At 39.3% G+C, this 15,868-nt stretch overlaps 1 protein-coding gene across 1 annotated transcript; it reads right to left on the bottom strand.

Moving 5' to 3' along the window:
* Positions 1-1,000: 1,000 nt before the first annotated feature.
* On the bottom strand, positions 1,001-11,444 carry lrrc8c (leucine rich repeat containing 8 VRAC subunit C). The gene is made up of 3 exons (XM_034882264.1): positions 11,249-11,444; positions 5,074-5,216; positions 1,001-3,248 (listed from the first exon to the last, which is right to left on the bottom strand). The coding sequence occupies exons 2-3, from the start codon at positions 5,209-5,211 to the stop codon at positions 1,011-1,013; spliced, it is 2,376 nt and encodes a 791-aa protein (XP_034738155.1). The 5' UTR covers positions 5,212-5,216; positions 11,249-11,444; the 3' UTR covers positions 1,001-1,010.
* Between the last annotated feature and the right edge of the window lie 4,424 nt (positions 11,445-15,868).

Genomic DNA, 15,868 nt, shown 5'->3' with positions numbered 1-15,868 from the left:
CTTGGAGACACATACTAATGCCAGGTGTAAACATGTGTACCTAGAGCTTTCCACTTGTGATCGACTTACTCAGGATGGATTTTAATGCCAGGTAAAAACATCCTTTAACAGCTTAAACCCAGACAAAACTAACATACTCTTACAGTATGTCTTACAGTAAAATGAGCTATTTTAGAAAAAGTATTTAACGCGGTTACTTTTTTGTTTGTCATTTAGTGTAATTCAGTCAACAAACATCTCTGAGGATCCTGTGAGAAAACTCCCACGAATAAAACTTTTCATTTTAAAACACATTGTTTTGGTTCTATCTACCTCTATCCCCTATTGAAAGTATTTTGTTTGGTTTACATATGACACATAATTTAACTGTATTCTGTTTAGTAATGAATTGAAACATGTAGTTTTATTATAAGTTATGCATTTACCCTGCCAGTAGGGGGTACATGTGTAGTAATATGTTGTTACAATATACTGCAATATATGTTAGAAGCACACACGTTTTCAGGCTGTAGTCGAGGCCGTGGGAAATAGAAGAAACACGATGTATGTGTCTGCGGTAGTAAGCTCTTGAACTCACTGTGTGATAAATCCTAGTGTGATGGAACAGAACTTTTAAACACTACTAGCAGCGTATAACCTGCATTGTAAAACCTAAAAGGAAATGGCCAAAGGCAGAACTGCATGGAAATCAAGTTTAGCATTTCTATTTTGACAAGTAAACTAAATGATGAGTTTAATCACAGTGCAAATGATTACATTATCACATTGTTACGCCGGCGTTATTTGGTTCAGAATGAAAAAGCGAAAACGGCAAATTTGCAGTATCTCTGTGTGAAAGAGGCTCATGTTAAAATATGTGAATGGGCAATTTTTCTTTCCATCAAGGAAACTGAAAACATAGCTTTCTTAACAGTAGTGTAATACTTAAATATGGTAATGAGTTCATACAAAAATATGCTCGGTACTGGTAGACCAAACAAACAGCAGGCACTGTGGCTACAAAAGGCATCTCACTCAGCCTTCATTTGGTCCCTGACATCAGGAGGCAGAGTTTGAAACAGTGTTTCTTCCACTATAAGGCCGCTGTGCTTCAATGCACGACAGCAACCAAGCTCTTGGGGCAGAAGCTCAAAATGGTTGCCTTTGAGGTCCAAGTACGTCAGTTGAGCTAGGTAGGAAATCTTTGGTGACAGTGTCGAGAGGGAGTTTTTGCCAAGCTTTAGTGTTTTCAGCTTTTTGCAAAAGAAAAGCTCATCTGGCAGATTTTCAATTTTGTTACAGGTGACAGAGAAATACTGTAGACTCTGAAGAACTCCAATTTCTGGAGGGATGAATCGGATGTCATTGTTGGACACATCCAGGTAGCGCAGCTTGTTGCACAAGAACAGGTGCGAAGGCAATATCTCGATCTTGTTGTGACTGAAGTATAGGCGCTCTAGGCTGCCAAGCTTCTTGATATGCTCTGGGATGTACATGATACCATTGTACCAAAGTTTAAGGCAAGTGAGCTTTCGAAGATGTTGGAAGCTGATAATCTCCTCTATTGAGCGAAGGTTATTCTCTTTCAGGTCAAGTTCTTGCAGATTGGTTAGGCTGAAGATTGCATGAGGGATGCGTTCCAGATCACAATGCACTAGCTCCAGCTCAATCAGGTTGGTCATTTTTTTCAGGTTGTTGAGCATTACGAGCTTAGTGCCATCATTGTGTAAGTACAGCCGCTGTAGATGACTGGAAACATCCACTATAGACTGAGGTATCTTGGTCAAATTACTCTTAAGATAAAGCATTTTCAAACCCTTCATCTCCCGCAGTGACTCAAGAGCTATATTTTTGGAGGCATCAGGGCTTAGAGACCCAGTGAGATAGAGCTCCTCTAAGTTGCGCAGGACATACATCCAGTGTGGAAGTTCCCTGTTATCATCGAATTTCACACGAAGCACTTTCAGGTTCTCTTTGAGGAAGGAGGTAGCTGTTGTTTGCGACTTTAAAGAACATTGGTAAAGAGACAGCTCCTGAAGGTCTTCCAGCTGAGAGATTGAGCCAGGGAGGGTGGCATTGTTGATGATCTCCAGCTTGAGTGACTGCAGCTCTGTCAACTCAAAGACAGTGTCGGGTAACCCAGGGAGCATGAACAGCTGAAGTTCAAGTCTGTTGTTGCTGTTAGTCTGGAGTTTCTGACGCAATTTATCCGCGGTCCACTCATTGTTGAGGTTGAGCTGTTTCAGTTTGTTCTCACTGACCTCGGATAGAAAAACTGCAAATCGTTTAGAATACAGCGGGTCGTACTGATCAATCATGTGTAGCATGAAAGCAAAGTCATTTTTGACATCTGGGATGTCATCGATGCCTGTTTCCTGTCGCACATACTCAAAGGAGTATTCTTTCAGTGAGCGGTAAAACAGCCAGTAAGAGGTGTAGAGGCTTGTTAATCCATAGACAGCCACTAAACACAGGTAGCAGTAAGAAAGCTTAGAAAACAGATGAGCCATAGTGTGGTTGCATTGAAAGTTACGGTAGCCTGTCATGTCCTGGATCTCAACTTCGCAGTTCACTCTATTTCGCACTTTATTTACGAGAGAACTATTATAGGCAATGATCAGAAGGAATTTAAACACCTTGAATACTGTCTGCCGGACGTACATCAGATAGAGAATGTCTCCTTCCTCAACATGCAAACGGAACTTCTTCACCTTTTCAAAAAGAGCTTTAGCTTGTTCACCTTCTTTTTTATCAAGAGCACTTGCTGATGGTTTGTCAACTACAATCTTTTCTGGGATAGAACGGAGTGACTGTGTCTTCTCCAAACTTCCTTCTAAGGGAGACAAAGCAATGTTTGACCTAGACGCACTCTTGTTATCCTTTTCTTCAGGATTTTCTCCGGATACCTCTGACAAAGCCCGTGTGGTCCATGGAGAGTCGAAGCACTTGCTGAGCATGGAGATGAAATGCTCTATTTTAGAGCTTGAGCCAGGGAACTTGAACCAGAAGTTGCTACACACCATGAAAATGAGAGTGTGTATAAGAACCAAATAAGGAAAGAACTTGGCATACCAATGCAGAGCTTTCTCATAACACATCTGATTGATAAAAAGGTACTGTTGAAAATCCAGCTGGGTTTTCAGGCCTGTCATTTCTCTTGGTACGGTTGAAATATTGGACTGCACGTGTAACAGTGACTTTACTTCCACTTCACTTATGTTCTTTGAAGACTCTCTCTGAGGAAGGCATATGATCTTATCTTGCATCACCTAAAAAGAAATGTAGGGTGAAAAGGAAGATTAGACAAACTTATCATTATCATCCCTGGCCCTGCAGTCCCATGTTGAAGTATCCTTGGGCAAGTCACTGAACCCTGAGTTGCCCCCACTGCTGCGCCTTCAGAGTGTAAATGTGTGTGAGTGTTTATCCGATGAGCAGGTGGCACCTTGTACGGCAGCCTCGGCCACAGTGTGCAAATGTGTGGGAATGGTTCCTGTACTATGTAAAAGCTTTTTGAGTAGCCGTTAAGACTAGAAAAGCGCTATATAAGAACAGTCCATTTACATTTGACATTCACAGTAAACCCACACACATACAAACATAAATAAACAATCATTGCATCAACCTGTTAAAATGAGTAAATACTACTTGAAAAATTGGGTTGAAGTAGAAGAGAAATCGTTTTACTGAGCTAAATTGAGCAATTACTACTCAGTAATTGGGTTTGGTAACACCAAGAACGCTCTCAAGAGAAGCATAAAAACAGGATAATTAAACATTGGTTCATGTCCCCATCATTAAGCCTCTGTACACCACTGCAGGAACAAAGTACGGGCCATCTTCAGAGAATCACACTAAATACAACCTAAGGCATCACAGGCCAGAAAGTCAAGCAGCACAACACACCACAGGAGGTTCAACCAAAGCTCCTTCCTATCTGCAAAAATTCATTGTCAACAAGCTATAGTTCTTACGGTGAATTTAAACAGTTGTCAAACTGCCTGTCTAACCTGATTTCTCTGAGTAACCTGCTTTACGGATTGCATGTAAACATACTGAATGTCGGCTTGGAAAGTTGTCATCAGTAAACAACCCCTGTCTTTAATGTTTACTGAAAATAATGAAAAACAGCTGCTTCACTCTGCAACAGGAAATCTGCACTTTAATTTAATGGTGCCAGGCCTAAAAGGGAGACATTTTGTGCACTTTGTTTAGCTGTCTAATTGCAAACTCATGCAAAAGAACTACATTTGTGATTATTACAGTGGTTAAAGGCAATGTAGCTGTGCTGTAGCACATTACAGACAGAAATGCTAAGTCAGGTCTGCTGGGGTCTCTGAAAAACTCATCTGCAGCAAATATTGTGTGAGGCAATGACGTAATTACACAAAATGGCTTGTTGACAACGTTCTAACTTATAAAGTAAACTTGACTACATAAATAAATATCTACTCAATTCATTAACCATTAGATTGTGTCCAAACACTGTTACAGTGAGAGTGGAAATCAACAGCTGCTCCCACTCTGATAAATATCCTGTTAACTGTTTTTCTAAAACTGTTTTGGTACCATTTCCAGGATTCTCACTACAGAGTATTGCAGGAGCCAAAAAACAGTCCTATTCAACACAGAAAGCAAAGTTAAGCGCTGGGCCAGGAGTTTGGAATCTTGATGTTTACTGAAAGGGGCTGGGTGGGTAAATGTTTCCACTGGTAAACTCCTGTTGGGATGAATGCTTCCTTTGCTGCTCCCAGTCCAGGTTGTAAAAGCAGAGAATAAGTGCTTTTGAGCTGGTGCCAGAGAGAAGGCAGAGCAGTTATGCTATTTCAGAGAGCCTATAGGTCTCCTCTAGTGAATTAAATTACTGCCCTTTCACTGGGATGAAATAAATAGTAGGACAACTCCTTTTATCTCATAAACATGTTGCAGTTTGAGCTCATGTTACATTAGCATGCATTAGCTAAATTACTTACTCCCTTTCAAGGAGATGGTTACAGTAGAAAAGTGGAAGCAGAAGCTCCACAAGGCAATTCTAAACCTTATGGAACACACAAATGCACAGCCTGTGTATCGTGATGAGGCAATGTTACTGACCTGAAGAGTGCATCCGAAGACCCCAATCATGAGCATGACTACAGACAGGTAGTCGGTGAACACATCCCACCACGGCTTCAGGACTCTGAATGCTGGCTGCTGTTCAGAGAACTGCCGGAATTCCATCACAGGAATCATGATGCCTGGAAACAAAAGAGTGGAAAATGATCTCAAATGACTTTCAGTCCATACAATGGGGGAAATGGTTTGGCTACAATGGGGGATGAAACAATGGAGTTATTCATTTCTCAGAACTAGGGTATTCCTCCAGTATACTCTCAACGGTATACTGTAGGTTTTCAGCCTTCATTCATGTCCCCCTCAAGATAAATTGAATTGACCTCCATCCTCAACATTTCATCAAGCGCCACCATAAGGTTACATTTTCAGTCTGTCCAGTACTTCTGCACAAACTAATCACATTCCAATCTGCCTCAGCTGTACTTATGTTTAGTGCTAATTAGCAAATGTGAGCACACAAGCTGATGGCAAACATGGTAAAACGTATACTTTCTATATGAGCATTTTAGCACTGTCATTGTGAGCATGTTAGCTACTATGAGCTCAACTACAGCTGTGCCTTAAGGCTTTGGCTGGCCGACCGTTGGCAGAAAAGGCAGTTGAATTGACTTGTCTCCCCTAGTTGGTCAAAAAAGTGCCCCATTCTGCGTGTGCGCAAGATATAATTTGTCTCCATAACAGCAGGCAGAGTTAATCTGTTTTGTCGCCCAAAAACTGAAAACCATCAGTTGATTGGACGCATCACGTAGGTCTGGCTTTTCCGCAATTTTACAGCTAGACCGTCATGGCGGCTCGTTTGGAATACAATCTCATATTTTACAAAATTAGTTTACCAATACTTGTTTCTGAAAACAGTTTAAGTAAGAAATAGGCCATGCAATTGCTGAATCAGTTGCTGAGGCGTTAGTCACAGTCATCTTGCTCGTCATGTCGGGGTAAGCCCTCCGCCAATTTGATTGATCATTGAGTCTTCCGATACAACATTTCAATTCGGCCCAAATGATGGCTGACGGCTCTTTTTGACCGAACAGACTCGAGTAACTGACCTCAGCAGACTGTCCGACGGCCTCACAGAGCTAGTGTAGCTGCAGACCAGTAGCGTCAGGTTACTCAAACTGGGGAGGACAGAAGCTAAGAAGGGTCATGTTATTTTACAATAACTCTACTTTCTTATGATGACTGGAAAATCAAGCAGCAAAAACAATCAGAATCCATTTTATTGGGGAGTAAAGTACAGACATGTGGCACACAATTGGAGCAAGTACAAACAAGCAAGCACAGATGATGTCAATGGCATCAAAGCAGTTCATGCTATAAAAACAATACAAAGGAAACAAGGGAAAAGAAAACATTCACAGAGACAACCTTGCTTTGGTGTTTTGATACACAGACAAGAAAAGGCTTACAGGATTTATTTTAAATCAATCACTGCAGGCTCTGGGTGGTAATGAACCTGTGCTTCTGTCTGTGTGTGTGTGTGTGTGTGTGTGTGTGTGTGTGTGTGTATGTTATAATGTGGCACAAGCTTGTCAGTCCAATGGGGGGATACAGCACCCAGTACATTACAGTGGACATTTTACACAATTCCCTCTCATTTAAAAAAGGAAAGACACCAAAACAGTGTAAATCTGGAATTAGCCAAGCCACTGTGCATTAAACTGATGAGTCACTCTCTTGTAGAGCTCCATCATTAACTATTTGTAAGTCAATTGCCACAAAAAGACTAAATAAATGACATTAACTTCATAGTCCAAAAAGCCAACATGTTTGTAAAGTGGCTTCTCAATAAACTTGATGACTGACTAAATTAAATCACACCAGAGGTCTGTAGTAGCAATCAAGATCAACATGCCCTGGATTTCTTTCAGCTACCCGGCTTCACTAACCCTAACAACCACGGTCCAGCATAAGCCGTGTCACGATGGTGGTTATCAACTAGTTCAATCAACCCAGGGTTTCCCAATCTAGAGACACATGCTCATAAAAGAGGCAGTGTTTGCACAGCGTGACCAATCGCAAACTTCTACCAGAGCTGCATACATTACATAAGAAGAGCAAAGTATAATTCTACATAAATATGAAAACATAGACAGGGTTTTACAGGCAAAACGCAACACAGTCGCTGCTTCTTAAAAAGGAAAGAAAAGCTGAAACAACAGCCAACGCTGTAAATGCGTAAATCACAACGCTAACGCTAACCCTCAATATCACGTCGCAATCAGTCAGGACCAAGATCTGCCCATATTTACACCTGTCCTTTCCATAAACCGACATTGCTTTAGCCTATTATTTCAGTTGCTACCTTGGTGGTGGAACGCAATCGGGAGCAATTAAAAAATATTAAAACGTAATTCAAATGTCGCCCCGTTCTGCAGATGTCTTTGTTGTCTTCCTTGCCCTTACAGAAAGTTTTGGATCCAGCCTAGAAGCCCAGAGTTTTTTGGGGTCATTCCGCTATTAATCCATACTGTTACATGCTAGACTGATACAATGTATGTTAAAAATGTAAGTAATTTGTCCATTGTATGAGTTATAATCTTCAATATGTTTATTTTTGCACTGGATAACTACAAATATATAGAACTGTTTTAGACAACGCAAATGCTTGTGTGGCATTGCTGTGTGTGTGATATCAATATATATCTGTAAGATTCATGTTCTGTTATATGTATTTGTCTTTATGGTCCTACAACCTTTAACATCCAAGTGACCTCAGTGCAACACAACTATTCTCGTATCCCAGTTTTTCCTGAAAAGAAACGATGTTTATAGATTGATAATGGACAACAGGGTTGATGTTTTACAAGCTTTTATAGAAAATGATATCCTAGGGCTCTGGGATATTTGCAACGGTATTGTACCTCCGACCTTGCGGCTCACCTCTCGATATTTCCTTACATTTGCCTCCCCGCGTTACGCTTTGGGGTCGAGAGCTCCCCGGTTCCCATCAGGACGACTGGTGCGATGGGTCATGGACCCCGTCTCAACTGCCTACAGTTCTAGTTTACTTCGTTTTCATGTTTTGTTTTTAGTTATGTTTTTTAATTTAGTTATTTAAAGTAATTTTATTTATTCTCTGATTCATTATACTGAGTATGTGTCTGAAATGTTATATATCTATAAATACTTTTTTCAGTGAAGTACTGGGGGAGTGTATCAAGCCGGTGCATGCCAGGCCCCAGGGAAGTTTGCCGTGCTTGGAAGTGTAATTTTATTCCCGGAAGTTGGGAGTTTTTTTGGCTTCATGCGCCTCTGAGCAGCTCTCATAAATGGGGCTCCACCTTGAACGCTGTGTCCAATTGTCTCCATACATCCATGGTGCATGCCTGTGCTTGCCAGATGTTAGGCTAGATAGAGAGGGGGCAGGGAGAGCTGGGGGAGGAGGTCTCCCTCTACTTTATGAACTGGCAGGTTTTTTTTATATTCTACCTCCTGCAGCTCTCCAACAGCTGTAGATTGAATAAGAGTGTGTAAGAGCGTTGTATCCCTGATTCAGCTTTCTGCTAACATGCTCTGGTCACCTTCTGTAAAGTGCTTACTGCAGCTGCAAGTGTCCTATTTCCAGTGTCTGTCTGGCAGTGGAGTTGGCTGCATTGTCATTCAAACTTAGAAGGTCTACTCAATAAAAAAAATCATTGTATAAGCACTGGGGATTTTTGTAGTAAAATATCTCAGCTTGAAAGTAATTTTGCATAAATTATATCACAATGTGCTTTTGGAAACAATGGAAAATGCTAAATAAATGTAAAATATCATCCAAATACAAACATATCCATATGTTTCCGAAGTTTAATCATATCATCAATCATGTAATGAATAATCTACAAGGTGCCAGACCATTATGTACAGTTTTTTATGATCTGCAGCTCCACGATGCCTAAGAGACAGGTGCTGGCATTAGCTGATTACATCTACACTCCAGCTATAGTTCATTATTAATGAGTTTAGAGCAACGTTGAAAAGGTTCACTAAAAGCATGTTGGCTTTTAGAGAGAATCCTGATTATGATACGTTTTAAGATCTGTATTGATTCACCCATCTCAGGGTCGTGACAACCGGCGGGATGGAGAGCCACAGAGGGGATGTTCACACTTAACTGCCTACTGAGGTTCAGAACCATTATTAATTGTATGTGTCACTTTATCTAATTTGTACATTTTACTTTTCTTTTTTAGTTTTCATATATTATAAATTGCTTACCTTTTTACTTTATTTGTATATATTTCTTATCTTTTATATCTGTTGTACGTGTCCTTGTGTACCATGGGTCGGGAAATAAACAGATTTTCAATTGCTCTGTACGTCTGGCACACATTGCAGAATTGACAATAAAGTTGAATTGATTCTATTTCTATCTAACTGTGCAGTTTCATGTGCCAAGGTTTGAGATATCCATCTATTGATTTAAGTTCCTAGCATTAATAAATATGTATTAATCCACCAGACACATCTGTATTTAGGAACACTGATCTAGTTACTCTTGATTAGCCCTTGCTTTGACCAGTTTCCATTGGAACTACATGTTAAAGGAAGAAATGAGTTCCGTGTTCTACAGAAAGTACATGTTCAAGTACTGCACTTATGTACAATTTTGAGGCAATTGAACTTCACTTCCCTATTTTCTATGAACTTTCTGCTTACCATGTACTTTATACTCTTACTCACAACATTGCTGTAATTACTAGTTACTTTGAAGTTCAACCTTTCCCAGCATTTTTCAAACTGTGGATTGTTTTTCTCTATTGCCAATTTGGTAACCTCTCAACCACACTGTGTTTGAGGCTTAAAGGTGGGGATGATGGACTGTTTATCTTGGATACTGAGGACCTACTTTATCTACTGCCACACCTCTTTATCAGACTAGCGGCAGGTCCTGACTCTTGAGTCTATTGATTCCAATGGGAAAAGTGAACGTGAACGCAGGTTATGATTGATTATTTTGCCCCATAGTCACCAATGTAAATATGGGACCAGTTTTTTTTACAACCCACATAACGCCCAAACATTCAGACACAAAAATGGCATTTTCCAGACAAACAAGTCAAGAATTTTTTTTTTTGTTGCTAAATATGGCTTTTAACTGTGCGAATATCGAATGTGAGCTAAATAAAATATGAATACATTATGCAAATATACATTTCCATCCATCTACAGTACATTCACTACACTTTCAAACGAGACCACGCCCATCTAGAAGACAGCTGGTGTGTCTACTGTTTCATAACATTGACGCTGCGTGCATTGTACTATCTAAGTGTAACACGGAGAACACCCTGGTGACATCAACGGGGCACCTTGTAACAGGTCAACTGCTTCCATGTGCAAAATCTGCGGTATACCTCTTTAAGGTTAAAGTGATTTACATTGCTACATATCAAAAAGTGGTACAATAGAAAAATAGCAAATATGTGACTGTAGGGTCCTTTAAAAAATGTAATAACAGAGTGGATTCGTAAACAAAAAATCCATGAAGTAGCACAGAGAAAAGAGGGTTTTGGCTCAGTGTGTGAAGCCTGTAGTTTGTAGGAAGGTACTTTCAGGAAAAAGCCTGTCTTTCCACTGGATGAGTCAGCCATTGAGTTGAGCTGACCAAGCCATATCCTTGTCCCTTCCTGGCAGGAAATTTGTCTGAATCCCAGATGTCTAAAAACAGACATGTTTGGAACACACCCAGCCCCAGGCACACAAAAAGTCTCGTATCGTTTAGTATGTAGGCTATTTAAAAGAAGGAGGGAAAAAAACTACCCGCATTGCAGAAAAAAAGACCTTGAGTGTTATTAATGGTAACACTTTTGTAGACTTTCTTGTGAAAGAGAAGCTCCTGAAAAAAAGTGCACATACAGTCAGAAAAGCTGTGATTTATCCGCACAAACCATCAGTAAGTTATCTGTTTAGGAGCAGAGTTCCCTGAAAATGAAGGATTCATTTAAAGGTGAGACGCTTTGAACGAAGCTTTAAGCCTCGTGCACGCAAACTAAACCGTGTCCTATTCATAACGATTGTTTGAATATAGCAGTTTAACTAACAGTAATCTCAGCCTAAAGTAGTTGGCGAGACGCTACGCCAAGCGCAAATTACCCTATCTAGCCTAAACATCGGACCAGCATGCCCTTAGACCTACCATACATCATAAACAAAAGTGTGAGGGATTTACCTTCTTGTTAGAGAAGAGCTGGAGATGAGGATGTAAGTGCTCGGCTTTCAAGCGACGAGATTTGGGAACATGATGTGCGCGCTCCCCCTTCTCTTCTGTCCGTCGACCTTCCTGGATCTCCGAGCACAGACCATGCGTGCATGCCTACTGTAAGTCACTGCCAGGGGCGTGGACTTCTGAGGAAACCCAAGCACAGACTTTGATGTGTGTGATGGATGTGTTTTTTTTAGGACAGCTGAGTGGAGGAAGGCAATGATCTGCTAATAATACTCACAGAAATAAACAACAGCTCTAGCATCGTTGTCCTCTAGAAAATATCTATAATTTCGCCTTTTCAACCTGGTAAATTAAAGTATCTTTTAGGTCAAGTCAATAACAGTGTATTGATAACACGCAGTGGTGGAGGAATTCCCATCCTGTATTTAAGTAAATGTACCAATGTGGGAAAGTAGGCTGCTTCTACTCCACCAAAAAGTAAAAGTCCTTTGTCAAATCTCTTCCTAAGTAAAAGTACAGACTTATCATCAGCTAAATGTAGACTGACTTAAATCCATCAAAAGTAAGTAGGCCTATCAACATTAATAAACACATGTAGGCTTATATGGTTTAATCTTTAGCAATGCATTGTATTTTATGAGCTTGTCATATGTGAAATAATCAAGTAGGCTATAAAGTAGCTAAAAATGGAAATGCTCAAGTAAAGTAGGCTACATCAATCACTTTGTTGCAGCACTTGATTCAATTTTGTTAGTTATTAGGTTTTCATTTGTAATGGATGCATAAATACATCCCCAAAATAATCTGATAACAATGTAGAGATTTTCGAGGTGTCTCTTGTAAAGCGGCTCACACTGAAAATAACAGCAACAGTTTGTCACATTTAGCTTTTAAAAAATGTTTAGGAAATTGGTACACATTTTTGAGGGTCACGTTTTGGCACATTTACAACAATATTTGTCAACTGAGAGACATTTTAAATCGTTAAATTCAAACATTTAAATGTGAAATCTAAATCTAAATGTTAAATTTAAGTCTAAATGGTAAATCTAAATCTAAATGTCAAATCTAAATGCTAAATCTAAATGTTAAAAGTAAATGTTAATTCTAAATCTAAACGTGAAATCTAAATAATAAATCCAAAAGTTAAATCTAAAAGTTAAATCTAAATGCTAAATCTAATTGTTAAATTTAAACATTACATCTAAATATTAAATCTAAATCTAAATGTTAAATCTAAATGCTAAATCAAAATCTAAATGTTAAGTCTAAATCTAAATAGTAAATCTAACTGATAAATCTAATTGTTTAACCTAAATATTTAAAAAAATGTTAAATCTATATTATAAATGTAAATGTTAAATATAAATATAAATACGAAAGTGAATGTTAAATGTAAATGTTATATCTAAATCTAAATGTCAAATCTAAATGTTCAATATTAATGTTAAATCTCAATGTTCAATGTAAATGTTCAATATAAATGTTAAATCTAAATCTCAATGTTAAATCTCAATGTTTAATCTAAATCTAAATTTAAATGTTTCGAAGAGCAACCATGGCCAACGGTACCATACCTGGTCGCGGGCGGGTGGGGATAGGCAAGCAAACAAGACAGATCAGTCAAAGTGAGCCCCCCCTGGTGGCTGACTATAGTGGCTACTGGTCATAAGTCCTGCACCCTTCATAAAAGTGAGACTAAAAACTAAAAGTACTCTTCAAATACTGTTTCTCCAAACATGTTTATTATTTTAGGTACTTATTATCACGTTTATTCATGTCCAAGAGACTATGTCCCCGGATGAGAGTGTTTTTATTTGTTATTTGAAAGAATAAACACACACTGACCTCCTCAAGCTTTCATTTTGGCACTTCCGGTTACCGGCATTTTAAATTTGCATATTAGTTAACTATTTAGTTTCACCCAAAACATTTAGATTTAACATTTAACATTTAGATTTACATTTAACATTTAACATTTAGATTTAGATTCAAATTTAAAATTTAGATTTAGCATTTAGATTTAACCTTTAACATTTAGGTGTAGCATTTAGATTTAACCTTAACATTTTCATGTAACATTTAATTTTTGGATTAAAATTTTTAAAATATCTCTAAGTTGACAAATATTCTTGTAAATGTGCAAAAAAGTGAGCCTCAAAAATTCACAACCAGTTTTTTAAAAACATTGTTTGAAGTTGAATGTGACAAAATGTTGCTGTTATTTTTAGCGTGAGCCGCTTTGCAAACGGCACCTCATAGAGATTACTGTCTCCTTCACACTCCACTTGTCCCTCTTCTTCCCGCTGCACAAAGGCTGAAGCTGATTTGAGCACTGTTGGCTTTTACAGCTGTTAAGAACAATCCAACTATTATGATCTAATATCTTAGCTATGGCTGACATTTGAAGATTTCCTTTTGCTTATGTGAAACAAGTAGCTGTTACTTGGAGGAAAGATGCATACTATACATACAATACAATCCAGATCCGTCTGTTCCATCCTCGTTAATTAACTCTTTCATAGAGATATTGATTCTACTTTATGGTCATTGTGGAGGTTGTGGTTTGTGGTTTTGAATCACATTGTGTTGGACTGAGAGGAGTTTCTAATATGTTGACCATCCCATTTATGTAAAGGAGGGTATTTTGTTGTTGTTGCATATTTCTTATAGTAACCTTTGTTTTGCAACTATTAGCCCTTGACACAAATTAGAAAGTTGAACATAAATGTGTACACTTGGACAACAGTTTATGTTGTTTCCAGGCTAATGTTCCCAAGTTATAATATGATTGTATTGTTTTTGTAACATGCTGACTTGAGTAGAAGAAGCATTTGCATCACAACGATCATTGGGATGTTATTGGTGACCCAAGGTTTACTGCTGCAAGCTTCATTGGCATTTTCACACAAGTTGTCGGTCTACCCATTACAAAAGAAACAGCTGGAAACCTTTATTAAAGACAAGTAGGGAAGACCTACTTGCATTTGAAAGCAACGTAACACAAAGCAGAGGAATGTACCGCAAATGAAGTTCAAAAGGAGCCAAGGTTTCTTTGCCTTCGCTGGCTCGACAAAGCCTGAAGCTCCAATCAGACGTAACAGGGCGGTGGTTATCAAATTTCTCTGTTAACTCTGGTTTTCTTTTTCAGTCTCTGTGCACTTCCCATAAAAGGGGGACATTAAAAGCGTCATTTGACTCTTCTACTGCACTGAATGGATCGATCGGGTGGAGCCTACTTCTGACAATGAGGGAGATGAACAACAATTCACAGCAAAAGAAACACTGTTGCTACAAATAACACAAGAGAGGAATGTTGGAATGTGGGTTAATTTTTTCACCACTTGATGCACTCTAATGCCGACCGTTTATTTCTAACGTGACAGCTGCTCTTTCTACAGCTCTGACATTTTAAGCTGGAAGCAGTGGCCTATTTTTAAATGTTATAGTCTACTCAAGAACTGTATTTAGGTCTGACACTGTCCAACAACCAGAGAGCCACCTTCGTGACAAGGAAAGCACTGGCGTTAGACTCAACATACCTTGCTGAGCCACTCATTATGCTTTGTGGAATTACTGCAGGGTGCCAGGTCTCATACAGGCCAAACACTTTTAAGCACATCAAGAATTCAATCTGAAGACATCCTGTTGATAATTTACAGGATGCTACAACTTAAAATGTAACTCCTAATTCCTTTTCAGCTGGTCAGCATGAAGTAAAATTCCCAATTTATCAAACCATGGGCATCAGGAGTAGCCCCCCACTTCACAGCCCTGTCCCACTTTCTTTCCCCCAAGTTGCAAATCCCTGTATCCCCGCAAATGCCCCATTATGCAACACAAGAAGGGTAGAGGCTGTCAGAGAGGTTTTTACTCGCATGTTAGTCTATATCCACGACGTTCCACTGCCGACATTGCTCCGGTGCCGCCAGAAATTCTGCTGGATCTCCTTTTTTTTCGTCCGGATGTGCGTCACCTTCCACTTTCTTTGTGTTGTTTGTGTGTAATTCTAAACTCAATGTAAGCGTCAAGGAGTTAACCTCTATATATGGACGCCCGCTCTACCAACTGAGCTATCCGGGCGTCCTATGAGGACTGTGGGTAACTGCTCCTCAGATCTCTTCAGGGTAAATCCAGACAGCTAGCTAGACTATCTGTCCAAAACAAGTTCTTTCCCGAGGCTATTTTTCAGCAGCACCGCCTAAGATAATTGTGATTGTTTTAAAGAAATGCCAATAAACCAGAGCATGTTTTTCTATCATCCCTGGAATGCTGTGTGGACTAGCCAGACCCTCCTCCTTAGTGCTATACCGTATGGATTTTTAAATGGATTTGAATGGGACTGCAATGGAATGCTTTCCCTTAAAACCCTGCCCTCACACTCAAATAGCAAGTGCTTGTGCTTGCATGTGCTCTGCCTCTGCTCAAACTGTATGCTTGCACTCATGCTATACTGTTGCTTGGACAGATTTCCTATGCACAGTTACATGCACAAATAACGTGAGGCTAATGCAACATATAAAGGCACTGAATAATATATTTATCCACATTTTGCCAACTGGCACTGCTGTAATTGTGCTTTATGTTCTGAAATGCAAATGTTTTCTTTTTGTTAGGGCTAGT

Source organism: Etheostoma cragini, chromosome 9 (assembly GCF_013103735.1).
Source record: "Etheostoma cragini isolate CJK2018 chromosome 9, CSU_Ecrag_1.0, whole genome shotgun sequence".
Classification (NCBI taxonomy): Eukaryota; Metazoa; Chordata; class Actinopteri; order Perciformes; family Percidae; genus Etheostoma; species Etheostoma cragini.
The sequence above is the reverse complement of the archived record's forward strand: the minus strand, read 5'-3'. Positions and strand labels throughout refer to the sequence as shown.

What these genes read in the sequence shown, in the direction of transcription:
- lrrc8c (XM_034882264.1), bottom strand. Translation starts at nt 5,211, where the DNA reads ATGATTCCTGTGATGGAATTCCGGCAGTTCTCTGAACAGCAGCCAGCA. An exon ending in TCTTCGGATGCACTCTTCAG is followed by an intron (nt 3,249 to 5,073) that starts GTCAGTAACATT and finishes ATTTCTTTTTAG; the next exon opens with GTGATGCAAGATAAGATCAT.